This window comes from Glycine soja, chromosome 2 (genome assembly GCF_004193775.1).
Source record: "Glycine soja cultivar W05 chromosome 2, ASM419377v2, whole genome shotgun sequence".
In the NCBI taxonomy this organism is placed as follows: Eukaryota; Viridiplantae; Streptophyta; class Magnoliopsida; order Fabales; family Fabaceae; genus Glycine; species Glycine soja.
The window spans coordinates 49,419,513-49,446,927 of record NC_041003.1 but is presented as its reverse complement, the minus strand read 5'-3'; the positions used below and the strand labels follow the sequence as shown (position 1 = coordinate 49,446,927).

Below are 27,415 nucleotides of genomic sequence, written 5' to 3'. Positions count from 1 at the left end.
TCTGGATGAAAATTCCTAGCTTGGAGTGATTAAACACAAGGAGATTAACCCATAGGAAATTGAAAAATTATATATACCAATCTTGATTAACCATACACATGTTACCCCATATTTTGGAAAAGAAATCACTAAAATGTAATTGGTAAGTAGGAAAGCCACCCATCTTGGTTGATAAAAGATGATAAAGAAAATTCATTTAACTGTGAACCAGTAAGGTTCTTTTCCCATTTAACGCGTTTTGCAGTATTTGCTCCTGGTCCGGTACAATCAACCTCCGCATAAGTTAAGTTAGACCTGCATGCACGTAAATTTATCATATTTACGAACTTTCAGATAAAAATTACAAAAAACAAAATATAATAGAGTTTAATGACTTTGATTTTGTCATATTTCTTAGCAAGATCCTTTGCAAATAATTTATATTTTACTGCACTAAAAGAATTGTGATATCTTTTCAAACTCTCTTATAGTATATAGCCTTTCTTTCTCCCTTTTTCACTTAAAATAAAATAAAAAGTTCCAAACCTTTTTTTCAGACCAAAGATTAAGATTATTAGTTTTATGCGTTTTTGGTGAAACCATTCTTGTAAAAGATAGCAATCGTTTCTTTGTGATACTATAATTAAAAATAAGAAAAGTGAACCCCCACTCTTGGCCGGTGTAATCCCAAGCATTCCATCCTTCTGGTGATACTATTGGAGATAAGTATGTTCCGTGAAATATAACTCTTGAATAAGGTCCCCATGCTCTTCCCAGATTCACTCTACCAATTCCCATTACGCAACCAGCTCTAAATACAAAACCACTTGTGTCAATTTCTGAATCTCGGAATTGGGCTGTTACAAAACCTGGAAAAGATCTTTCCTGAGTAGCATTAATGGTGCAAGCCTGCAAGTAAAAAAAATAAAATGAAATAAGGCTCCATCATTACAAATAATTCAAAAAAGAGATATAAAATCATTGAGAAGTCCCAGTAGCACACACTTTATTATTGATTAAATTTAGAAGAGATAGTCATTAAATAACAAGTGAAACTTAAAAAATTGTTATTTTCGATGAATTTCAATTAATTATAAAAAGTGTGTTATTACTTTTCTCTAAAATCATTTCAAAATAAAAAAAAAATGTAATATATTTTATATTTTCAAAATAATAAATGTATTCAATAACTTTTCATTTAATATTTTTATTTTATAATATATTCAAAGGATTAATAAAAAATAAAATATAATAAATGATCATCATTCAGTAAAAAAAATATAATTCTAGTAAATCATCAATATATTATCACTCTTGGTGGTAGGAGTTAAATATATCACCTCATAATAAGATTGACCACTTCCATAAATAAAGTCCACTTCACCTCCAATGTAACAATCTTTGAAATAATGACGTCCTTTTGAATCAAATAAAGTATCTTGATAACTTACGAAACCACACTTAAAGAACACAGATTTGTCACCGTATATGGCTGCCGCGGGTGCAGGTGCGATGGATTGTGATCCCACCAGATTAAACGAGTTCTGCATTTGCCCTTTGAGACATTAAAGACAAGATTTGTGCTATTAAAATAAAATCTTTGCTAGCTATATGGAGTACTAGCTAGTATATTATATACTACTTATGTGTTAATTAATTACTATCTAATTACCTCGAAAGTAATGCCAATAACAATAACATTGGATGGAAAAGAAACAAATGTAGCACCCGTGTTGTCACTTTGGCTGTTGTCATCACTTGATGCATTAATATTAATGGTGGAAGTACTGTGGAAGCCACTTGATGTAATGGTCGTGACCTCTTTGCCGGAACCTTCTAAAAAGATGCATGGCTTGTAAATGGAAATTTGAACTTTCTCTCTGCAGAGTAATTACATTAATAGATAAATAAAACAGTACTCCTATAATCAATACTTTAATTAATTATACATATAAACATAGAGTATAAGCAATAACGTTACAAGTTTCAACTTACGTGTATGTGCCAGCATTTATGTGAACTTTGACCCATCGATCATTGTTTTCCTTTATCGAATCAAAAGCAGCTTGAACGGTTCTGAATTCTCCTTTGCCATGTTGATCAACTACGATGGTGTGTTGGATTTTGTTCCCCCAACAATCCATGGCTCCTTCAACCCAAGAAGAGCAGAAAAGAAACAATAGAAGAGGAAAAAGGACCGGTCGAAGAAGCATCTCCATTACAATTGATCTATGTTGAATTAGCAAACATTCTTTGTCTATTTCATATATAAACTAATATCCTCTAACTCAATTGGAAAACACATGATCTCTTATCCAGAACAAACAAAAATTACTTGTCAGATTTACATATCTTTTCTATCTGCAATAAATTTTTATTAGACTAATTAATATTTGCTCCATGTTTGGTCATTCTCACAAACAAAAATATATATATATATATATAATATTAAAATAAAATAAAAAATTTAAAAAACAAAACATAGTAAGAGAGAAAAAAGGTTAGATATCTCCGATTGTGCAATTATGATCATATAAATATTACACTTAACAAGTTTTTTCTTATACGATGTAATCTTTAAGAGCTTTAAAGTAAGTTTTATAATTCTCTCACAATTCTTAATAACATATACTTTAAGAATCGTCACAAGATGCTCGTCGGGTCATTTGATTTGAGAAAATATCTTTTGTTTTAATTTATTTCTTATGTTTAAAAGTTTATATAGAAAATAGTGAAATAATATTTTTATTAATTTATACTTTTTTTTCCTATGTAAAAACTTTAGAAAAATAAGAAACAAAGTAAAATCAGAAATAAAAATAGAAAATAGTGAAATGAGAACTTTTAATTTCACAATTTAATAAATAAAGTTAATATGTATAAATAATTATTGAAGAGACTAATTCTCCTCCCCCCTTCTCTCTATTTATTGAAGAGAATAATTTATATATATATATAGCCATAGTCTATAGGGCAAACTTACCCTTTTCTCTGTCTATTTATTCTTAACTTTATTTTATTATCTATCTAACTAAGGTCTTATATTTTTATTTAAAATATAGTAAATATTTTTATGAAATTTAGTTACTATTACAAATAAAAAAAGATGAATAATTCGTATATTTTTAATATCATAAACATTTTCTCTATAATGAAACTCTTTATTTTTTTAAATTGTTTTTAACTAATGTGCATAATACATTTGGTTCACATATGCCTTTATTTATTATTACATGAAAGTTGATATTCAAGTTTAGGTATAATATTTTATAGATTTTGTTTAAAAAAATGTTTCTTTCATTTCAAAATAATTAAGGTTTTTTCAAAGACAAAACAAAAACAATGAATTTATTTAACTAGCCTGTCCAAGAAGACCGAAATTTATAGAAATATTTCAAGGTATCATTAGGTTCTAATTATAATAGTTAAAAAACCGAAAATAATTTAACTAGTATAACATCTTTATAAATTTATCTTTTGTATTTATTCTTTATTTTAAGGTTGATTAGATCATACTATTAACGTACGGTTATTTATTATGAAATAGAATTTATAAAAAACATTAATTGAGAAATTAATACATGAACATTTTAATTTATAATCATAATAAATGTAGTTTTTTAAAGGCTTATAATAAATATACATTAATACTGACATTAATTATTTTAAAAATTTATAAAAAAAAATTCATTAACGTAAGTCAACTTTTAATTAAAAGAAACTACATTAACTAAGGAGTAATTGACTTTTCTTGTAAAAAAAATTGACTTTTGACGATGAGAAAGGGAAGGGATGGCTTTCAATTGAGATTGTTTCTTGAGATTGATGCAACGATAAATGAGATCCAAAATAAAGTTTAAGAAAAATATTTTATTTTAAATATGATAATGATATAATAGGTCTTTTTTGTCAACATATAAAATCTTTATGTTTTATAAAAATTAATAGTAAATAATATTTATTGATTTGGACGATTTTTCTCACATTTATTCAATTACAACGTATCATATTTAATAAGTTTGTTATCTTTTAAAATAATTATTTTAAATAATCGTGATGTATGATTGAATGACAATGTAAAATTATTTTATAATATCATAAACATTAAACTCTATATATACTAATTATTAAGAGAATAACGTGTTTAAAAAGGATATTCTTTTATAATAAAGTACATAGATTATTAATTTTTTACTAAAAAAATATGATGAATTCTTTTAAATTTAAGCCTGTATACAAGACTTTCACCTGAAAATTGTGATTTTACTATTCATTTACACTGATCGGTTAGATGACAAAAATGTGAATTGGAATAGCAGTCATACACTAAAGTCTAAACATTTTAATTAGGGCCAGATAAAATTTTGTGGTCGTGAGTCACATAATTTGTATGGTTGTTGTTGGTTGTTATGCTTGTAAAATAATCAACGTTCATTTTTTACCTCAGTAAACATATTTTTCTCATAAAATTATAATATTATTTTGTTAATCCAGAGTTAGGTTTGATTATGTTCAAATGTATGTGTCTAATAATTGTGCTTATTAAGTTAAAATCAGACATTGACCCATGTTAAAATCCTAACCGTATCTCAATTCATGATTCAACCCCAAATCTCCCTCCCCTCCCTTTCTTCTACAAGATAGAGGGATGTAAAGAATATATATATATATATATATATATATATATATATATATATATATATATATATATATATATAGTCCTCTCTCCAGAAAACACCAATCAAAGCTTCGTCAAGGCCACTTCACACTCCAAGCAACCTTCACTGAAAAATTAACCAACACTGAAATTTCAAGTTTTTTAGAGTCGCTCACTTATGTTCTCACTCATGACTCTCTATCTCTTCAAAGACACTCTACTCTCTCTTGCACGCAGGGTGGTGCAGTTCTTTCTCACAATAGTTTTTAGCATCTCTCATCTCTACAATTCAATTTTCAGATTTGGGAGTTCGGGATTTGGAGGTGGTGGTTGTAAAATTGTATTCTTGCTTTTTTATTTTTTATGTAATTTGTGATGATTTTTAGCACTCTAAAATTGTATTTTATAATTTAAATTAAAAAATATCACTCAAGTTTGAATTCATTCAAATCTAATTTTATGTCAAAAAAAGTCATATTTTAATTTTGTAAGAAAAAACAAAAAAAAAAAACAAACTTCGAAATAAAAAATATATTTTAGCCTATTCTAAAATAATAGGCTCACGGGGCAAAATTTCATGCTAATCTCACCAAATAACATTTTTTTATCAGTATAAAATTCAAACAAATAATGAAAAGTTGAAAAATCTCAGATAATATATTGTACCATTTATATTCTCATGCCCCCTTTGACGACAAATATTTGGTAAGTAATAATTTACTTTCAAAATTCCATTTCTCACATTTTGAAAGTCCCCCCATCCCACTCAATAGAAGCCACTCAGGAATTACTTTATCCTATGAGCCCTTATCAGCTACGCTATCTTTTCCATTATTCTTTTCATCCTCGATTGCGTGGGTTACACCAACTTCCGCTGGCCGAATAACACGATCATAAAGCATATATCCTGCCTGCAAACACAACCATAAGACAGCTTTTCATTCATGGTTTCAATCTTCTAAATAACCTGCCCAACGAAACTAAGAATAAGACCACATTCTTTCATGAAAAGAATCAGATGATTGGGTTTAAATAACAAAAAAAAAAAGTTTTCATAAACACTAACAAAGATCAACTAGAACTTGACGAACTGCAAATATAAAGAGAGTTAACCAAACTGTGTGTTGCATGTCCAACACGATTCAATATAATATGCAAGAGAAATGTTTGCAAACCACCTTTTATTATTAGGTGTGTTGCACTTGGGTCCCACTAAATAAAGTAGGGACCAGAGTTATTTTAATGGCACCAACATGAAACATATCCAATAATAGAAAACATGTTTAAAAAGTGTTACTAGCTCCTCCAAAAAGCAAATAGGATTATTTTTTTAAAAAGAAAATTAGCATACTAAATTAAATTCATTCAGTTGTTAACACTGCAACTAGAGTTCCAAATGTTTTAACTCATTTGAAAAGGATGAAAGTATGTTATTCTTTGTGATGATTCTGAGGATGGTAAGATTGCAAGAGTGAGAAGTGCTTTGCTGGAAGGTGAGAAGTTGAGAGCATGACTTGGATTTGTATCTCAGTAGAAAAGATATAGAAACAATAAAAATACGAATGCAGTATTATCATAAAAGTAACAGTATTGAATATGAATATGATGCACATATGCCACCAATTTTTAAGTAACCATGCATCATAGACCAAAAATAACACATCAAGAGTTTTGAATGTCAAAATAAATTTTAAAATTGGAAAAAGTGAATCACAGTTCTTCCACTAAAAAATAAAATTATGTATATTACCTTCAGAACAGCTGCAACAGTTCCTGGAGGCTTAGAACCATCGGGGATTTGGAAGATGGCATTATGCCTGTGTGGATCAAAGGGCTCGTTGGTAGGATCAAATTTTTCTACACCAAACTTTTTAAGTACCTGTAAGCTGAAGTAATTAGTTTTACAATAGGCTGAAGCCCGAAGCACTTTACTGTCCAAGGAAGCATATTATTTCAAGCACACAATAATGTATAGTATTGTAAAATGAGGAGTGGCACACTCTCTAACACACACTCTTATTGATTAAAATTTATTGAAAACTACAAAATCATGAATGAGATTCATTACATATTTTTATGATTTCCAAAAAATTTAAACCAACAGGACAGTGTGTGTTAAAAAGAGTGTACTGCTAGCATTTCTCATAGTAAAATATAACTGGCAAAAACTTTTGTAATATGATTATAAGTTGAGTTTGAAACATGAAGGAACTAAAGTCCATCCCCAAATTCCCCAGTTCCCAGCACACCCATCAACTCATCAAAATTCAACAGGTATACTAAATATCCAATTTACAATCAAACCACTGTAAATCAAGTGCTTTCAGTACAAAATAACTATTCTTCTTTTTAAATAACAATTCAGAAATTAGTTATGAAAAATTGGAATAAGAAAATAATTTCCAACACGTTCATGGTTTAAAAAGAAGGTCATTTAAAAATGAAAACAAGCCCCCCAAAATCTCACAGCACCTGAACAACCATGTCCTCAAACTTGAGCTTAAAGCCTCTACTCCTAGTCCCTCCAAATCACTTTTACGGTACCCTCACACTCACTCAATTAACCATCATTCCACTATCATTACTAAACAAAACTATATAAATGAGGAACTTAGATAGATGAAAAGAAATGGGGAATAAAACTTAAAATAATAAAAACGAAGAAAATATTGATAATAGATTAGCTATGACTTTTGAAATTAAACAGATACAACATAAAGTATAACATTCTACCTCTACTAATTGTTTCTCTGTCATTTCAACACCTTGCAGAAGTGTTTTCGGGAGTTTTACCACTTCAGCAGAGTCACTAGACGTATCAATTTTTGAAAAATTTTCCGTTGCAACCGAGGAAGCTCTTCCCAAATTGTCCGCAACATCTAGTAAACTCTTTGCAAAATTCTACAGCATACTTAAAGCACTCAGAGCAAAGTTGAAGAGGAAATTATTTGGGACAAAAGGGATCAAATTTAGACCTGTAAAGCAAATTTTTTTGAATTATCTGCTTCACGTCTAGTCCTTTCCATGACATTCTCCATCTCTGCGTAAGTACGCAGAACTTTATCCTGCATTTTTTCAATCTCCTTGTGCTTTAACATCACAAGTTCTTCCTTTTCAGCCACAAGTTTAATTAAATCATCCCTGGATAGGTCACATTCACTTTCTGAATCTGAATCAGAAAATGCAGTTCGTTTAAAACCTCTCCTCCTTCTTTTGACAGTTTGAGATTGAGAATCTGAAATAGAACCTGATTCCTCTGTTTTATCTGCAGGTTTGTCTTGCCTAGCCTGATCATTATTTTTTGCCTCTTCATTTGCTTTTGCAGGGTCAGCATTTGTAGAATCTCCATTATGCACATTATTTCTGTTTTTCTTGTCATTATTTTCAGTTGAAGCTGATGAAGAAAACCCAAATCTTGGAGCTGATAATGAATTTATTGGTGGCAGCAACAAATTGAGTTGAACAGGAATCACCTGGAACATTAGAAAGCATATTGCAACCTTAAAGAGAATTTTAAAATGCATCACTAAAATTCACTCGATAAAAATAATTGAGTCCTAGAGAATAGGCTAATGATAGAAACCAATCACCATATAATCAATTTTCAAAGTATCATATACTACATCAGAAGTAGGCATGGCAATGGGGCAAGACGGGGGCAGGTTTCGTCTCCCCAACTCCCCAAGTTTTCCCCGCCCCCGCACCCTATCCCCGTCAGGGTCCAAAAATTAGACCCATCCCCGCCCCCACTTGGGAGTCGGGTTTCCCCACCCCGCCCGGCCCCGCCCCGCCCCCAATCCTATCTTGTTTTTTTAATTCATAAAAAAAGGAGAAAACAACACATTTTTTTTTGTAATTGGACTGAATCTATTACAGCATGCTAAATGGAAATTTCAAGTAAAAATTGCTTGATCTTATTTATTTTTTAACAGCTTAAAGAAATAGTAATCATGATACCTTGTTTACCAAGATTGAAATTCCAAGTACTTAGCAACAGATTAAGTAAAAATTACACACAATTATAAGGAAAACAATAATTTCATGTATAAAACAAGCATTAATTCATTAAAATTGTAAAGTTATAATAGTAATTTAAAATATTTATTATATCAGAGTGGGGCAGGGGCGGGGACCAGCATACCTGACCCCATCCCCAAACCTGACTTTCTCAATCAGGAAAAACCCGAATCCAACCCAGTCAACTCAATTTTTTCCAGTCAAAGTCAGGGCGAGTCCGGGTCGGTCCCCACTGGGACAGGTACACTTGCCATGCCTAATCAGAAGAACAAAAATTTTGAGAGAACTATTGTAAGATAAAAGGAATTTAAAACACCGCTAATCCTTAGGAAAAATATTTTAAAAAATTGACAGTGATCAACAATGAGAGGGGGATTAGAATTTAGAAGACAGGACATAACATAGTAAGATAAAAGCTCAGGTACAATGTTCTTTATCAAGAAATAAAAAAGTTATACTCATTTCATCGATCACTTTTTCTTTTGAAATTGACTCAAGAATGACTTCTTAAAATTTGTCAACCATTAAATACTTATTTCCAGAAAAGAGAAAACACTTTTTATAACCTTTTTTCTCTCTTAAAAAAAGCACTAGGTAACATTAATCTTCATTAATTAATGTATTAAAACACAACACACCTAATAAAACCCTGGCTAGAATGGACAATCAAAGTGAACAGCAGCAAAATGACAGAAGACTTTTCATCCTGATTTTTTTTTCTAAACCCTAAAATGACATTGATAAAATTTCTGAACATTTGAATTCAAAACCAATTGCTAAAACAGATAAATTAGCTTCAAAAGAAGTGCAAAAGCAACAACTAGGTGCTACACTCTAATGCAACCTATTCCAAACTGCATAAAATACGAATTTCTGAAACACAAGCTGTCATAACCCCTAATTATTAAAAAAATCATCACTGAAAATTTTAGGCAACTTAGCTCAAACGTTAACATATTATTCAAAAAGAAAGCCAAGTAGGATATATCTCAACACAAGGAACCGAATTCAAAAATCAATGAACAGGATCCAATCGAATGAAATAGCGAAACGGCTAAAACAGTAAAATTATAAGCAAGCTCCTAAAACCCTGGCAAAACCCTAAAACCAAATTATTTTGGGAAAGTGTGGAAGAGTACCTTGTTGGGTGAATGGGGAAGAAGGGAATGTAAGTTGATATTTGCGAAGGAGGACAAGTGTTGGGGTGTTTGCGAAGCAGAGAGGAGCGAAGTTCGGCAAATGTTGGTGGAGACACGGGACAAAACCCTATGAAAGAACATCGCTGAGCCTCGGGACGATGAAGAAGAAGAAGAAGAGTTTACGAAAAATAGAACAGAACTGAGGAATCAATTAGAGGAGATAGGTAGGGCCTGGGCTCCCTCATTTGGGACTTCTTATTAGGTATACATATATATTTTTAATTTAATTAGTGGAAAATTAGGTGTATATTCTTATTGTTATTATTATAATGTTGGTTGAAGTTAGCTAATGTAAAATTAATTGTCGTTATTATTGTAAGTATGCAATAGTGAAAGTTATATCTAATGCAAATTTGAGTACTAGTTGTGTGTTTTTTTAGTACGCTAAGGCTATTATCAATTTAAAATAAAAATTAGTTTTAATTTTGTGTAAAAATAATAAATATTTTTAAAAATTATCATTTATTAGGAGGTGGAGAATTATATAATTACAAAATTATCCCTTAGATAGATTTATTCTAATTACTATTATTAGTATTGTCGGTATCATTATTATGATCAATCAGTGTTATTATCGTTAACCATTATTGTCACCCACGTTATCATTATAATTGTTGTGTTACCATCATACAAAAATATCTTTAAATTATCATAGAAAACTTTCAAAATAAACATATTTTGAAACTAAATAAGTGTATTGAATTATAATTTTAAAAGATAATTTTGATATAAAAAATTATGTGGATTTTAAAAGATTTTGTAGGAATATAATGATTTTTAAAAATTTTATAAAATAATTTTATGAATAAAATTTTATAATTCGTGAGTTTATACCATGAATTCGTAAGATTTTAAAGGATTTTATAGATTTGTAAGATTTTAAAAGACTTTATAAATTTTTTGAAAACATTCAAAATTATAAAAAGTCGATAAAAAATATAAAGAAAAGTAAAATTAATAAAATAAATATCAATCTTTTAATAGCTAATTGAGTATAACTTCATGTCTTCTTATATAACATTTGTTTATAGGCAAAATATTTTATTAATGCAAAAACTCAAACACAAGAAGTGCAAGAGTGAGATTTACAAATTTCGTCCAAAAAGCAACTAATAAACTTGTTTCAAGCCGAGTCATTGTCTGTCTTGTTCAATATTCGTATCAGATTCATAAACAATACTTGCAAACTCAAAATCACTTTCAACAACAACGTCCCTATGATTGATCTCAATAATATGCATGTATGTGATTCAACTTTTATTACTTATCATTCAAAAACATCTCAAGGTTGTTCAGGGGTTTAGATTCTTTCATGTTACACCAATTGATTTCAATAAGTGGTTAGTTAACCAGTGATGGGAGAAACAAAAACTTGGAAGAAAGGAAAACTTGGCAATTGGGAAAAAAGAAAAAGAAAAAAAAGAAAGTCTTGAAAATTGCTATAGTGTTTGGGTGGAATTGTTTGATGAGTATGATATTTATATTTTTTACTAAAAAAATCTAATAAAATTTATTAAAATCTATCATAAAAGATAATTCATTAAAATTTGTATATTTTAAATATCACAATATTTTTTGAGTTCTAAAAACTCTTAATTGAATATCAATGAATTTTATTGGACTCCTTAAAAAATTATAATTGTCTTGATTGAATAACAAAAGACTTATTTTTATTATTTAAAAATTTTAATTAAATATCACAAGATTTTTCATTAAAAAAATATTTTAAAATTATAATTGAATATATTCCTAAAAATTGAAAGGAAAAACTAAAACTACTTATTTTAATAATTTATTCTTTAAAAATATACTAAGTATAGTTTAAAAAAATATATATAAAAAGTATGACGACCTCTCGTTCTAAAAAAAGAAAAACAAAGAATAAATCAGATCAACGGTGACAATAAAAAAATTCTCAATCATGATCCTTATGGAGCAAATCATCCATATAATATATAAAAATAAACTCCAAATATTTGATGTCTTTCCCTTTGAATGAAATCTCAATTCCCATTCAATTTTTAAATTAGAGACGTTAAATTGAAATAAAAATGATGAATTAACATGGACTATAACTACTAGCCTTCCAAGCTAACAATGCTCGGAAGTCAGTTTCCTGTCATCTTAGTGGGATTAGTCTAATAAACTTTGACTTTAACTACCTTACTCTAACAAGTAAGCAAGTCAACTACCAAGACTTGGGTTTTTTTTTGTTGTGGTAACCCCCTTCTAAAATTATGTTTAGCATCCCTTCCTTTATGATTGTGACTTTCCCGATCAATGTCTCGAAAAGACGAAACACACTTGGAATAAATATATAATATACAATACCAAGGGAAGGCACGAGACTAGTGCAAAAGGAGAAGTTAGGGCGCGTTTATGTTTTCAAGAATTAAGACGGTTATTTTATAAAACTCATTGTAAATTTAATTATAAATAACATTTTAAGGTGATTTTTATTAACCGTTTTAGAATGTGTATCCTAAGATGTTATTATCCTTATCATAATTACAAAAATGTCATCACACCACTTTTTAAGTCGGTTCTCTAAACAACCGTCGTAGAAAAAGTGTCGTAAAATACTAGTTTTGTAGTAGTGTTGGTTTCGGACCACCACTGGTCTTACCGGTGGGTCTCAATAGTAGTATCTTACCAAAATCAAAACCAAAATACTTTTGCAATTGATAAATCTCACTTAATCACCTATTACTATTGACTTGGGGTTGTACTCATATTTTTGTCGCTTTGAGAAATTTTAATTTGAAGATTATATGTTCCTGTTTGATAATCCGAACCCACTGTGAAAATAGAATTTGAATTGATTTTTAAATCAAAGTTTATGTTTGAAGCACTTAAAAGGATAAAACTATATTAATTTCATAATTTATCAGTAACAATAACAGAACTCAAAGTAAAAATAAGAGAACAACAGTAGGAACTGCAAGTAAATGGATAAGGAATGACCAGCTTTTACTATAATGGAGAACACTTATAGTATATCAATGGAGAAGATGATGGATCTTTACTTCTCGGAAAATGTTAAGAAAGTTTGTGTATATTTTTTTAATTTATGTTTTTATTATTGTCAAAACTACACGTTGTTTGGCCAATTAAAGTGGAAGTTGCATCCTGTTTTATTTCATTTCATCAACTTGTAAATGTAAAACAAATCTCAACCGTTAAAAACTCTTAAACCACGTGTCAATGAAAGATTACAGGGGACTAGAAGGAAATGCAGAGGAGCCGAACGCGTACAAGAGCAGGCTCTTCTTCCCCCCTAGGCAACTCACCAACCACACTCCACATACTAAGACTTATAATTAAAAGAAAATTATTATTAATAAATTACTGTATTTTATAAGTGTCAATTATTATTTAATAAAATTTGTAAAATACTATATTGAAGGTATTTTTTTTACCGTTGTAGGATATTGTCAATAATTTCTGTCTTTAGATATAAATAATAAAAAGAGAAAAAGAATAAATAAAAGTGGAGGAGGAGGGTGTAGGTTTGGTTGATTTGATTGTTGTGCATCCATCGTTAAGCTAGTGGCGATCGGATCCAGCTACAGCATAGAGGTGCGGATTCTTGTTTTTGTTGGAGATCTTTCTTTCTTTGATTCCACCAGCCTCATTGTCTTAGGGTTTTTGTTTCCAGCATAGATGTTGTTGTCGATGATTACTTACTAGTTTTGGTTTGCTTGATTGAAGATCAAGGAAGGAAGGAAGGAAGATGTTGGGTGTTATAAGGCACAAGGTACTGTCTCAAGTCTCTAGTCTGATTCCTATTCCATATGATTTATTTTATTTTATTTGCAGAGTATTCGCCCTGCCTTCTCCGCAATCAGACACTTGTCTTCTGCAGCTAAAGAGGTGTGTATTATTGTTCTCATCTCTAATCTCTTCATCTCTTACTATCAAATATCAAACTGGCCATTGTTGTTTCGATGCAGATTACTGTCAGGGAGGCTCTGAACTCCGCACTCGATGAGGAAATGTCAGCTGATCCTAAAGTGTTCTTGATGGGTGAAGAGGTTGGGGAATATCAGGGTGCATACAAGGTTGGTTGCTTCCTTAGTTGCTTTACTTGTCTTGCCACCCTCTCCTCTTAAGAACTTCATTAACTTAACTTTCATTTTAGATATCCAAGGGGCTGCTCGACAAGTATGGCCCCGAGAGGGTTCTCGATACTCCAATCACTGAGGTCTTTTTTCTTACTTGATACTTTTTTTGCATTCTCCTTTTCACTCACTGGATTTACTAACGCTGATGCCTTTCGGATGCATTCCTTCCAACTGTGTTCTTCTTCATGCATAGCAGCTGCTTCTAACTTTTCATAATGGATTGCTTATTGAACATCCAAATTTACCTTTTTTAGCTTCTTACTTTAAAATTCATAGGAAAATAACATGATTTTTTTTTATAGTTGGTTGCAGCTGTTGGATTGACATAATTTTTTTGTGAAATATAATACAGGCTGGGTTTACTGGGATTGGAGTTGGCGCTGCTTACTATGGTCTAAGGCCTGTTGTGGAGTTCATGACTTTTAACTTCTCCATGCAGGTTGGAGTTTATCTTGATTGCATCCTTTCTTTCTTAAATTGAGTGTCAAGTTAAGTGATATGTCTTTTACTGCTGCGCCACTTAACTTATGTATATGTACAATGTTATGTAAAGCTATTAGATGGCATTGTGTGAGTTATGTCTTCTGTGTGATAAGAATACCTGGGTTACGAGGTTTCAACACATGATGATTCATTTCACTAGGAAAAATGTTGACTTCCATGTGAGGCTGTGTTGATAATCATAGTTATCAATCAAGGATAGAGATGTGCATGGCCAACCCCAAAAATGCTTTAGCGCAAAAGCAACTATTCTGAAGATTATGTATACAAGATAAATGAGATAATTAATTTACAGTTGATACATAAATGCTCAAAAATAAAAATTATTCAGTGAAAAACATTTCATCATTGCTAATCAAAAGTCATAGTGATATAGTCTAGACATACAATCATCACAAATTACAAATCTTGGGCATAATTAACAAGTTAATAACAACAAAGGATCATAAGGATATAAAAAGTAAAGTGCCAAACCTTAATAAGTTTGAGCCTCTAAGGTGTTGGAGGGATAATGCCATGTGGACTATGAAGTGCAAACTACACAACGCAATAGGACAAAAAGTAGAAAACTACTAAACAAAACACAGGGGGTCTCCAAGGACTCACTGAGGTGACAGGATGGGAGTTGCTACGTAGAACACCAGTGGGTTGCTGGAAAACGACAACAAACTTTCGAAAATGGTGAACCTCAAACTAGAGAGTGGAGGGAGCGTGATGGAAAACAATGCATGGCAGTAAATGGCATGCAGCTGGGTCCTTTGGCCAGAAAAAAAATGATGAAGCTCAAGCTAGAGGGAGAGGGCATGGTGGATATGACAACATAAATCAGCAGGGCACATGACGAAATCCCCAATAGTGGTCATGGTTTGACATGTTTAGGGCTTGTGATTTCTGTTCTATCAAAATCCAAAGTGATGCTTTGTGCATTGTGGGGACAACAAACAAAATGCTGTGAAATTCTGTGATTGACTACCCTGTTATTAAAGATATAAAACTAAGGATTTGTGGTTGGGATTCAGTTTATTGTTAACAGAGACAACCATTCTTGGCTTAAAAAATCAAGCAATTTTGTGGTGTTGAACTAATAGTTTGAACATCACATCGATGCCATACAAATCAATCTAGTTTGTTAGATGCCAGGCAGGCCTTTTTGCTGGAATTTTGTTACTTGTCAACTCTTATTGCTTCTATGTTCAAGTATTATTCTTAGGTATGAATTATGTTGGAAGATGAAATGTCTTTCCTCTGCATGAAGTAAGCCTTTATGTTTACAATCTTAATATTGAGCTTTGGTAGCTTGAATGTTGAAATACTAATAAACTGTGAAGAATATTGGGTCAACGTGTGTAATGGTGTTTAGTTTTGGGCTTCATTTTATTGATATACCACTGCATCATCTTGATTTATTAGCTAGCAGATTAATTATTCAGTTTTAACCTTTGTTGCAGGCAATAGATCATATTATTAACTCTGCCGCAAAATCAAACTACATGTCTGCTGGGCAAATATCTGTGCCTATTGTCTTTAGAGGACCCAATGGTGCCGCTGCTGGAGTTGGTGCTCAGCATTCTCAAGTATGGTTCTCCTAGCTGCTTTCTTTTAAAGACAAACTTTATTTAACTATTTGAGAACTGATAAATAATTCAGGTTTCGTCTTTGTATGCCCAACAACTTTGCCTTTATGCAGTGTTATGCATCTTGGTATGGTTCATGCCCTGGGTTGAAAGTCTTGTCACCATATTCATCTGAAGATGCTCGTGGTTTGCTTAAAGCTGCTATAAGGGACCCTGATCCTGTTGTTTTCCTTGAAAATGAATTGTTGTAAGTTGTGCTGCTTGATTCTCCCGCCCCAAAAAAGACTCTTTTGCTGCTTGATTTGTACATGAAAATGAGTAGTCATAGATTTTGGCATCAGTTCTTGTTTCAAAAAATATTTAATTTGATGAATTATGTCCTCTAGATATGGTGAGTCATTCCCTGTTTCGGCCGAAGTTCTTGATTCCAGTTTTTGCCTTCCCATAGGAAAAGCAAAGGTAGTCAATTATCTGTAGTATATTAAATACCCCTTATGATTTTTGGAGCCATATTTACTACACAATAATACATTCTTATTGACTTCTTGTTTGCTTCATGCATTTTACGACTAAACAGATTGAGAGGGAAGGAAAAGATGTGACTATTACAGCCTATTCGAAAATGGTTGGCTTTGCTCTCAAGGTTTGTTTACCGTGAGATCCTTTTGTATTATAAACATGTAATATGCATTATGTATTGTTCACTTGTCTTGTTTGTTCAATTTGCTGCGAAGTATGTGAAAGATATAGGTTTGTCTTGCATTTAGTTATTAGATAATAAGATAAGACAAGAATCGATTATAACTTTTTTTCTGGATGGGTTGGCGTGTTATGTGGCGTTTTATATTTTTTTTTAAAAAAAATTGAAATCTCTGACCCCTTTCTGTACTACCAAAGTAGAGAACATTCTTAAATATCTCTTCTCTTGATGTTTAGGCTGCTGAGACACTGGCAAAGGAAGGAATCAGTGCTGAGGTAAAACATTAGTTTATAATGAACTTCCCCCCTTTTTTGCAGAAACTTCATTTGGGTTATGATAGTGGTGAGTGATGTTCTTGTCCACACAGGTCATTAATTTGCGTTCAATCCGGCCACTTGATCGATCCACAATCAATACTTCTGTCAGGAAAACCAACAGGCTGGTGACAGTTGAAGAAGGGTTTCCTCAGCATGGCGTTGGCGCTGAAATCTGGTTTATCTCTTTACATTGATTTGTTTTTGTATGAATGTATCTTACTGGTTAACTCTTGGCAATCATGAGTGTGTACTTCTCTTGCACAGCACATCTGTCATTGAGGAGAGTTTTGGTTATCTTGATGCACCGGTTGAGAGAATTGCCGGGGCTGATGTTCCCATGCCATATGCAGCAAATCTGGAAAGAATGGCTGTCCCACAGGTAATGATTCTTAAATATTAATTGTTTTCTGTGACTTTGTCAGCATGATTTGGAAGATATTTTTTCATTATTTTGATCCAGAAATGTATTTCTATTTTGAATGGGTGAAATGCCCTGACATGATGGTTTTGTAAGAGATGAGTTTTGTATCTTGATAAAGAGCTAGATGCTAATTTGTTCAAGGTTTTGGTACATGTCTATCCTTCATTTAAATCTGATTGCTTCCTGGTAAATGCGGATGTACAGGTTGAAGATATTGTTCGTGCTGCAAAGAGAGCATGCTACAGATCTGTGCCTTTGGCCGCATCTGCTTGAATGCTCTGGAAATTTTTCTTGTCCTGGTTAGTTCTTTGCAGAAACAAATTTTCCCTAATTTCCGCCATAAAACAGCAGGAAGAAATTGCAACCAAAGAATGTTGATTTTAACTCATTTGTTATGTTAGGCTTTGGTTTAAAAGATTCTGTTGTATGCATAATACTGTCCTAATTTTCAGGACTCAGATGCTATACATTTTTTCCCCTTCTCAGCATATCTGGGAGGAAGTTAATGTTTAATAATAAATAACTTGCACAACAATGACACAAAGCAGTAGGAAGGTTTCTGTGTTTCTGGAGTCAACTTTTTGAATACATTATTTCCAACGGACCACTTTACTGAAAGATCTAACTTGCTGTTAGTTCATCTTCGATTTGATGTGAGGTCCGTATTCTTGAGGAGAACTAGGTTGTGGGTACTTGGTTTTGTGTCCTCGACTCCTTGGTCAATAAGAGACTGGAACCTTACATTTTGGACTATGTTAAAAGATTCTGAATCCATTGCCAAAGTTTGAGTCTAATTTTGATCCTTGTTAGAAGTTTTTTTCACCGTGAATCATGTGTTGAGAGTGCTTTTAAAATACTAATTTTATAGTCTCATAGACAACTTCATTTAATAATTTGTCGGTGTATTATCAGAGGAATATAATATAGCAAAATTTAAATTGAAAGCCTATTTTTGATATTCCGAAGCAAAATATATGCCGCTTACATTGGCAATTCCAATTTGTTTACAATAGTATATTCGAGTGGTAGGGTTTTGGAGGACAAAGATAGTGGGAATTTTTTCATTTCTACTTAATGTTATATGATTTACTAAATATTTAAGATAAAAGAAGGATATGATAGATGAGTATAATTTTAGTGCTTTAATTTTTTTGTTTATTCTTTTAACATTGTATTAATTTCTGAACTTTAAAACAAAAAAAAAATATTTTCTTTTTTTTTTTCTCCACCCATAACTTTTCAATTATCTTTTTGTTTGATGTTTTAGAAAAAAAAAATCTATTATCTTTTCTTTTTTTTTTGGTCAGCAAAAGTAGTTATATATAAATAGAAGTACCAGAGGTACTAAAGGTATAGTATAGTTCTAGATATACTACTGGATTCAGTGATCAGGCTGTCTACAAGCTGATAGGATCCAGAGTAATTAACAGTACATACATGTACATAACCCTCAGCTGGATTGCCATCCTAATTACAGAAACCATCTATTAGGTTGCTAGACCACTGGTTAAAGTGTATAGAAAAATCTTTCTCCCTAGTTCTAAGCCATGTCCAAAGCAGAAACACTGCATCCTCCAGCAGCTTAGCTCCATTGAATGATTCATTTTGGAAGATGACCTTATTCCTTTGCTGCCAAATCGACCAAGTCAGGGCTATCCACCAGCTCTTCCATCCATTGTACCTCTTTGTTCCAGGCCTCCCATTGACATGCTGCATAAAGTGTTGTCTTGGAATTATAGGGTGCACCCCCAAGGTTCGAACCCATGATTGGGATTCCCACCACAAAGGTTGTGTTGTGCTGCAGTCAAAATTAATGAAGCATTAAGTATTTTTCAATGTTATATACTTGACATTTTTAATTTTAAAACGGCTTATTTTATTAAAAAAAAAGCTAAAATTGTGAAATCTCAATTGTCCCAAGCATGCTCTTAAGTTTTGTTTTGAAAAAATAGTTAAAAGCTTAAAAACTAATTGGTAGATGAAAGTTTATATTCAAAAGTTATTAAGTTAGTTTATTAAATTATAAATATTTAATGTAATTGATGTCAAAATCTAGTTCACATGCCTTTAAGAACCTTCATAATTTTAATAAAAAATGGTATCTATGTAACTACAATTGTTTTGGAAAATGTCTTATTAATTATGTTTTTAAAAATCTACTAAATCAAAATGGATTATCACTCACTATATTATCTTTTATAATAGTAATAACTAATAACCATTGTAGAAGAATTTATTTTCAAATTGTTGGAAAGTGAAATAACGTGTTGTGGTAATACTCGTTTCCCTAAAAACAAATTTTGGCAAAGTTTTGGTACAATCCAATTGTAATTTTCCTTGGCTTGATCGTAAATTTAATCACTCAAGTTTTTTATTTTTGCATATTTTATCATTACATTGAAAATAAAATGACATCATTTGTTTTCTTAAAAACAAAATTTTATTGGCCGTCAATAATGGTAAAATATACAAAAATTGAAAATTTTGATAATAAAATTCATAAGAAAAAACTATGGTAAAATTAGCAAATAGTGAAAATTGAGTGATCAAATTTATAAATAAGTAATTTTATTTTCCAAAGTTTACACATTGGTGTGTTTAGATCTATGCACTTAAAGTCGGAAGCATATTGAAATTTCACGATACTTATAAGAATAAAGACGAGAAGATAAAACAAAAAAAATATACATTATATTATGATAAAAATAAAGAATATTTTTTTGTGCTTCAAAACTTAAACTAACAATTCATTATATAATGTTCATAATAGTTTTTAACTTTCAAATCAATCAAAATCAAATTATTGTAAATAAAGAGTAACAACTCATTTGATTATAAATACAATCATTTAGTCTTTAAAAATGAATAAACCTCTATTTTTGTCTTTGAATTTGTGAGACTTTGTCATAATAATTTATTTTTTTTGCTAATTATTAAATAAATCCCTCCATTTAAATTTCATTAAACAAATTAGTCTACGTCGTTAAAGTCTCACTAATCCTATCAAATAAATTATAATGAGACATTAAATAGGTAGTCACATGACATAACATGCCACTTATATTGCAAGTCATGCACATATTGACAATGACCAAATTGACACTTTCAAGGACATTTTTTTACATCAATTTCATAAATGCTTGAGTCATGCATGCATAAACAAAGAAAATTGACACTTTGGTGGAATTTTTTACTGTGATTTCAGACATGCTCCTCTCTCTCACTTTCTTTTTCTCGTTCTCTTTCTCTCCCATGTAATCTCACTCATCCATCCTTTCTCACCACCCTTTTCTCTCTTCCATGTCCTTCTCCCCTCATTCTCTTTACCTTTTTCTCTCACCCTATCTTCTCTCTGTCATCTCCTCTTCTTTTTCCAACCTTTTCCCTCACTCTTTTAGAAAATTTTCTTAAGCTCTTATTTTTTTCTTCAACATATCATTTCTGACTTTTTCTAAATTTAATTTCAACCTTTTTTAAAAAAATTATTAATAGTTTAAAATAATGTTATATCACAACATCAATTATTTTTAAAGATCTAAAATATAATTTATACGTATATATCTGCTCAAAAGCTCAAAAGTATTTTTTTATTATAAATTTTAATTATATGAAACAATCATTTACCATATGCATTGTAGATGCTAAAATACTAGTATTTTTAAGAAAATTGATATCCTCTAAGCATTTTTTTTAACTCTGACTCTTATGCCTCTCTCCATTGTTAATCAAATATATTTTACTATAATCTATAAAAGGTATTATTATGACTTTTGACCAAGCAATGGAAGTATTTAGGGTAACTAGTTTTTATAATATAATATAATTTAATCATAAAAATATAAGGGTGGAGTAATGTATCATAGAAAGAAGAAGGTTAGGGATAATTTATTTGTAGAATAATAGTAATAGTGATAATTAAATAATAATAACTTTAGGTTGTGTTGAGTTGTTGGCGAAAGCAGAGGAAGCGGTTGAAGAAAGAAATGGTCTGATTGAGAAGGATGGGGATGGAGATTTCATCTTCTCCTTCTCGTTGTTCACTCTAATGAATTGAATTGAATTTACAAAGAAAGAATTGCAATTTGACAAGGATGAAGAGCTCTCTGAAAAAATTGCGAGGTTTGGCACTTCAATCACAAACATGCTTCCTCCCAAGTCAATCATTCAGCCTCTGGCCTAGCTTGACGAGCGAGCTCGGGCTACCCAGCCATTTATTTCTTGAAAATGATATCATACCTTACCGTACAAGTTATTTTGCAGTCTTATGCACAGAAACTTTGAATCCTTGTTTGTTTAAATGTGACTAACTGCTCTATGCACATGAGTAAATAGTTTAATTAAAATGTTACTAGATGGATGGATTGAGCAAGAACCTCTTCAAGAAGACTTGGTTTTAACTACTCTAGTCAATGCATAAAAATGCTATGGAAGTTTTCAATAATGAACTTTAGATTATGAAGATTTTGGATCAAAAACTAAATATATACTTTTAATTTTCAAGTTTATAAAACACTTCAATTAGCTTATATTACTCATCTTGATGACTTCTGCTTAACCACGTTTGTTTCTTTTACAGTTGGATTAGGTGGAACTTACACTATCTAGAGGTTCTATAGCTGAAGCTATTAAGGTAAAAAAATAGATCTATTATCTTCAATTTCCTTTTGCCTATAAAATTTAAAGTATGCAGGAGCATGGATGGTGAATATCTTTTGCTCTATTTGCAGGAAAACTTAATGCAAGTGAAAAACTAAGACAGATGCGCCCATCTTTATCACGGAAGTTCAGCTCATATGTGCTAGCCACACCAGTTGATGCTAAGAGTTCAACCTCTTCAGGGTCAAATAATCCAAAGCCTTCCAATATGCAGGCAAATTTAAGTGAACCTACAAAGAATTTGTGGCATTCATCCCCATTGGAACAAAAGAAACATGACAAAGATATGGGAAATGAGTTTTCTGGTTCAATTATCAGAAGTGCACAATCATTACTCAAGGAAAGTAACTGCCTCCTTCAGTAGATAGTCTTTTATCCTCAAATCGTGATTACATTTCTGCTTACTCTAAAAAGATTAAAAGACATGCCTTTTCTGGCCCATTGACAAGTAATCTTGGGCCTACCAACCCAGTCAACTGTTCTCTGTCGTCATCTCCAAAAGTATCTCCTAGTGCTTCTCTTACTCTTATGACTTCACCTCAAATAAGTGAGCTTCATGAACTTCCTAGGCCTCCAACCAGTTTCCCCTCCAATTCAAGGCTTTTAGGTTTGGTGGGTCATTCTGGTCCATTGGTGTCTAGAGTGGCAGCATTACATGTGCCAAGAACACTAGAATTCTCTCATAGATCATCTATATTTGAGAATATTGCTTCTCCTCCTAGGATGCCAATAGAATTATCTAGTATCATCAGATGGCTGGGGCTGTTTTCTTGGATGTTTAGACCAAAGGTAATTTTTAAACCAGGACTATTTTGTTTACTTTTTTCTTATTTTCTATTATTTTGTTTTCCTGGATTTATTTGATCTATTTATTTTTTTAATTGTGAAATTTAGACAATGTAGAAAGTGTTGAAATTGGGATAAAATGGAGAAATTTGCCTGGTTTGGAATGGGATAAAATGGAGATGAGGGTTAGGACCTAATTCTATGGTATCAAGAACCAGAACTGCCATTGGTATAGGACACCTATCATTGAGGAAGTTCTATCTTCAAAGTTGTTAGAATATATGAAAGATATCATATCCAATCCCCACTTAGTGGAATAAAGCTGTAAAATGAAAAATATCCAATATTATATTAATTATATCTTTAGAGTAATCTAGAGAATCTTAGTTTATCTCTTGAGACTTTGTAAAATTAGAATTATGATAGAATATTAGAATAAATAAGGGCTAGTGCTTTATGTTTTGCAACATGACATTTCACATAGTATTCCGTTTTTATTCTCTCATTTTCCTCTCGCTATACCTAAATTTCTATAATTTCAACATGGTATTATTCTATTGGATCCTCATTGACCAAGTGATCTAGAATTCCCTTTTATAGCCACCCCATTCTTCTAATGAAGTGTTGAATAATCACGTGACTTGTAGGCCTATGTATTATCCATGCTTTAAGCCCAAAGGACACTTGTGTGAGGGGATGCATTAGAGTTATAATATAAAATTATGTCTTTACAACTATTTAAACTTTTGGAATAGTTGGGTTTATGAGAAAATAAAACTGTGGCCTTTATACAAACATTTATATTGACATTGAGTAGCATCATGTTGTGATAGGAACCTGAAAAAATAAATACAAACCACCACTACACCTTAGATGGAGCATGCAACTATGCCTTAATTAATAAGTCTATCTGTGGCTAGGAATGCAATATAGCTAAGCAAAATTGTTTGGTTGTTAAGAGCAGAAATTATAAGGTTGACAGTATGTTCAGCACTCAAGTCTGCCTACATCTCAAAGGTCCAACACCAGCCAATTTGGCCAAAGGGTTAGCAATTGTCTTTCACGTTGGTCAAAGAATTCCTAAACTCAGAGTAAACCGCAGTCCTCTCATAGTAATATGCACATCTATCAATGGCTGGAACATATTTTAATCATTCAATGGATTAAATCATTTCATTTGGTTTAAATCATTAATATATCTATCGCTTTTTTTTTAGGGAAAAGTTAATTGGTAGCTTGACATAACTGAATTTATTCGGAAACATGGCTAAGTATTCTAATAAAAACAAATACTGACATCTAACACACTCGTGCATGCATTTGCCAACGCACTTGATTCAGAGTTATATTCTGTTGACGGTTTACCACTATTTACAATTCAAAGGTTACCAACAGAAGTAGTTCAAATATATTTATGTGTGACAATGATTCAATGAAGAACATATTTCCAAAGATATTTCATTCCTTTTCTATTTTCAGTCAAAATGGAAATAGAAAACAGACAAACCAAATGCACCCTAAATTTTGGCAACAAAACAAAATCATAATGGCTGATGTCTGATAGCTATTAGCTACTCCATTTCCACGTGGATGAAAAAAAAAACTCATTAGCTTTCTTCTTCAAATTGAACATGTCTCCAAAATGAGAGATTCCACATCACATGCCTTTGAAAATTTGAAGGTGCTACAATCACCAACGGGAAAACTTTGGTCGCATCTATGTCCGGATCCTCTCTTATTAATGTAACCCGGATATTCAAATAAATAAAACGGCACCTTCTCAACCAATACCAACTTTGCCAGCTCCTCTGCCAACTTCACTACTTTCCAGTTATTAAAAGGGTGAGCATTCTTGTGTGTAACGTGAATTTCTCCATCTTGGCTTACCATCTGCCTTGCACTCTTCAAAAACCCCGACACCACGTGCTTGTGAAGCCTAAGTTAAATATAAATACATCAGAACGTGTATATATATAAACATTGTATGTTTTCCAAAAAAAATTAATAAATTCTTCCTATACACATACTCAATCTGGCACGAATCATGTTCACGATAAACAAATCCAGCATGTGGAAAATTGAAGACAATGCGATCAAAATATTTCCTTTGGAGCAGCGGGTGTTTGTTCATGGTATGAACATCCACTTCATGCACAATGGTGCAACCAAGGTTCTCCAATTCGTTTAAGTTTGTTGAAGCCCTGGAATACTTCCCAATTACTGTCACTATTTAAAGATTCATCATTTCAACAGCAAAAAGGGTTAGAATCATTGCACAAACACATAACAAATGCAGTGAGTTCTAAACGAATCATCAGTCAACTTAATTTACATATATATAAAGGGGTTTAATTTTCATCTACTAAAAGATTTTTACACGTTTAACCAATTAAAAATCATACTAAGATAGTTAAGGTAAAAATCATCAAACTTATCATATATCTTTGTAGTATCACATTATCTTTGTAGTACAAATTAACTTATCACATATGACACTAGGTGATTGGATTATATAGTGTATTTAAGTTAAATAGTTCTATATAAAATGCAAAAAACATCCATTTTGAGACATGGGTTAAGTTAACAATGACGTTGTTTGATGCTTAATATGTGTGTGTGTGTTTTTCAAATATACTTGTCGAGGAAAACCAAACCCATGCATGTTCATGTCCCCTGGGCACACCTTTGGAATCCAAGGAAGTTGCTACCATGTTTGAGGCAGAGCCAAATGCGTTCGCCAAAGAGAGTGAAAAAGAGAAATCCCCCTCTCCCACGAGCAATATCTTATGGTGGCTACTGTAGTGCTTTATCTTTTTCTCTTCCATTTTGGTATCCAATTGAACTGCTGATCTTGCCAACTCAATAGTACTACCATACTAAGTGATTGCTAAAGGCATGTATATATATCTACTCAAGTTGTGATGTGGAAGACCAACAGTTTTCTTTTTGGGGAAGGGCGTTGGCTATTGAGGCCAATTATATGAGATGTATTTATGAGGTTAGTCATCCTTTTCTTGATAAATTCAATTAGTACGTAGATATAGATAGGAGTAAAATTAAGATTTGACTATGACCATGTATGAGGGGATATATCCCTGTATGAGAACTGAAGAGCCTCCAGTTTTTCTCCTAGTGCGCATAATGGCAATTGCTTAGTTTACTGAAAATTTTCAGTTGTAAAACGAGTTACTTATTTCTCAATATGCGCATGCACAACTTGGCTTTTTCAGTGTGAGTGATTACATCGAATTTTGATAACCAAACTAGAGTGTCATGCATTAATCCCCTTAAATTTAAGTTCCCTTTTTCTGCCGTTTTAATTCCATGCCCCCCCCCCCCCCCCCCAAAAAAAAAAAAAAAGTGTCATGCATAGTGGGTTTTGTATAATTTAATTTTAATCCAATTCATGCATTCGTAGACTTTAGCGGACATGAAGCGCTCGCTCGATCGGTTGTTTTGTAGCAGCACCTTCTATGGATCTATGTATATTATCACTTATTACTATTAGCTATAGGATATCAAGTGGAAACAAAGTAAAGCCAAGGTTTATGGGGCATAAAGCTAAAAGGATAAGTTAAAGGATCAAATTAGAAAAATATTGTGTTAACGTCATGACTTTAGAACATATGTATTTAGAGAAATATTAACAATAATACAACACTCTTTTATTATGGGTTGAAATTCATCAAATCTCATGAGATAATGTATGTCTCACCAACTATTCAATGACTCACCCATAATTTTAAGTTTTTTCCTATAAATTGAGTCAAATCTCATGAGATAATGTATAGTTTAAAGAATGTTCTAGAAATTATGTTACTAATTGCTTCCTTAAGACCTTCAGTTATGACAAAAAATTCCTTAGTAATAGACTTTCATCACCTATTTTAGTTGAAATTTATTACAATACACTAAGTTTTACTTCTTGTATATATAAGTTTCATGCAAACAAAGAATGTTTGCCAGCATTTTTGGAATAATGCTTATTAGTCGAAAAACACTCAGTAATACTTAGTGGTGGTTTAGATGAAATTGTTTGATCCGAACTCTCATCATTATGGGTTCACTCTATTCCTACATTATTCTTTCCGCAGGTCGTGTGATTTAAAAGGGAATACGAATGCATGAAAGTCGACAATACATCATCCATTGTTTTAACCAAACCCAAAAAGTCAAACTTTTGTTTATTTTAACCAAATTCAACTTGTAGGTAGTTGTGTCATTTGGCCACTCGGTACTGACATAAAAAGATTACATGCAGCAACGGAGTATTTCAATTTTTCAATTACTATATAACAAAAATATCCCAAGGTCGTGCATTTCAAATTAGTGAACTGACAAACAGATGCACTCTCACATTACAGGTTTAATTAGAAAAATTAAGTACTAACCCAAGATTCAAACTTACCAAAGCAATGCATTTACTTGACTACTAGACCAAACTGTTAATCATTATCTTTAGCTACACTAAACACATAACGGAC

The 27,415-nt window shown here is 31.6% G+C and overlaps 3 protein-coding genes and 1 pseudogene across 6 annotated transcripts; 2 read left to right on the top strand and 2 right to left on the bottom strand.

The window, feature by feature from the left end:
- Positions 1 to 19: 19 nt before the first annotated feature.
- LOC114372156 (probable pectinesterase 66) lies at positions 20 to 2,280 on the bottom strand. The gene is made up of 5 exons (XM_028329590.1): positions 1,975 to 2,280; positions 1,652 to 1,859; positions 1,320 to 1,523; positions 650 to 888; positions 20 to 294 (listed from the first exon to the last, which is right to left on the bottom strand). Exons 1-5 carry the CDS (start codon positions 2,196 to 2,198, stop codon positions 129 to 131), a joined length of 1,041 nt encoding a protein of 346 aa, XP_028185391.1. The 5' UTR covers positions 2,199 to 2,280; the 3' UTR covers positions 20 to 128.
- Positions 2,281 to 5,209: 2,929 nt separating this feature from the next.
- On the bottom strand, positions 5,210 to 10,033 carry LOC114402597 (grpE protein homolog 2, mitochondrial-like). 3 transcript variants are annotated; one of them, XM_028365259.1, is made up of 7 exons: positions 9,793 to 10,033; positions 8,594 to 8,623; positions 7,884 to 8,109; positions 7,612 to 7,805; positions 7,370 to 7,537; positions 6,387 to 6,515; positions 5,210 to 5,547 (listed from the first exon to the last, which is right to left on the bottom strand). In XM_028365259.1, exons 1-7 carry the CDS (start codon positions 9,931 to 9,933, stop codon positions 5,434 to 5,436), a joined length of 1,002 nt encoding a protein of 333 aa, XP_028221060.1. In that variant the 5' UTR covers positions 9,934 to 10,033; the 3' UTR covers positions 5,210 to 5,433. The 3 variants fall into 3 exon arrangements, with proteins under 3 accessions (XP_028221060.1, XP_028221044.1, XP_028221052.1); XM_028365243.1 differs by having other exon boundaries at positions 7,612 to 8,109; XM_028365251.1 differs by lacking the exon at positions 8,594 to 8,623 and having other exon boundaries at positions 7,612 to 8,109.
- A 3,241-nt stretch (positions 10,034 to 13,274) lies between these two features.
- Positions 13,275 to 18,107, top strand: LOC114402588 (pyruvate dehydrogenase E1 component subunit beta, mitochondrial-like). Of its 2 annotated transcripts, none has more exons than XM_028365222.1 (14): positions 13,275 to 13,431; positions 13,564 to 13,609; positions 13,672 to 13,725; positions 13,806 to 13,913; positions 13,994 to 14,056; positions 14,329 to 14,415; positions 15,926 to 16,051; positions 16,165 to 16,298; positions 16,438 to 16,510; positions 16,629 to 16,694; positions 16,988 to 17,026; positions 17,119 to 17,243; positions 17,333 to 17,447; positions 17,694 to 18,107. In XM_028365222.1, exons 2-14 carry the CDS (start codon positions 13,586 to 13,588, stop codon positions 17,760 to 17,762), a joined length of 1,083 nt encoding a protein of 360 aa, XP_028221023.1. In that variant the 5' UTR covers positions 13,275 to 13,431; positions 13,564 to 13,585; the 3' UTR covers positions 17,763 to 18,107. The 2 variants fall into 2 exon arrangements, with proteins under 2 accessions (XP_028221023.1, XP_028221033.1); XM_028365232.1 differs by having other exon boundaries at positions 13,305 to 13,431; positions 13,511 to 13,609.
- Positions 18,108 to 21,458: 3,351 nt separating this feature from the next.
- Positions 21,459 to 23,367, top strand: LOC114372148 (annotated as a pseudogene).
- The last annotated feature ends 4,048 nt before the right edge of the window (positions 23,368 to 27,415 follow it).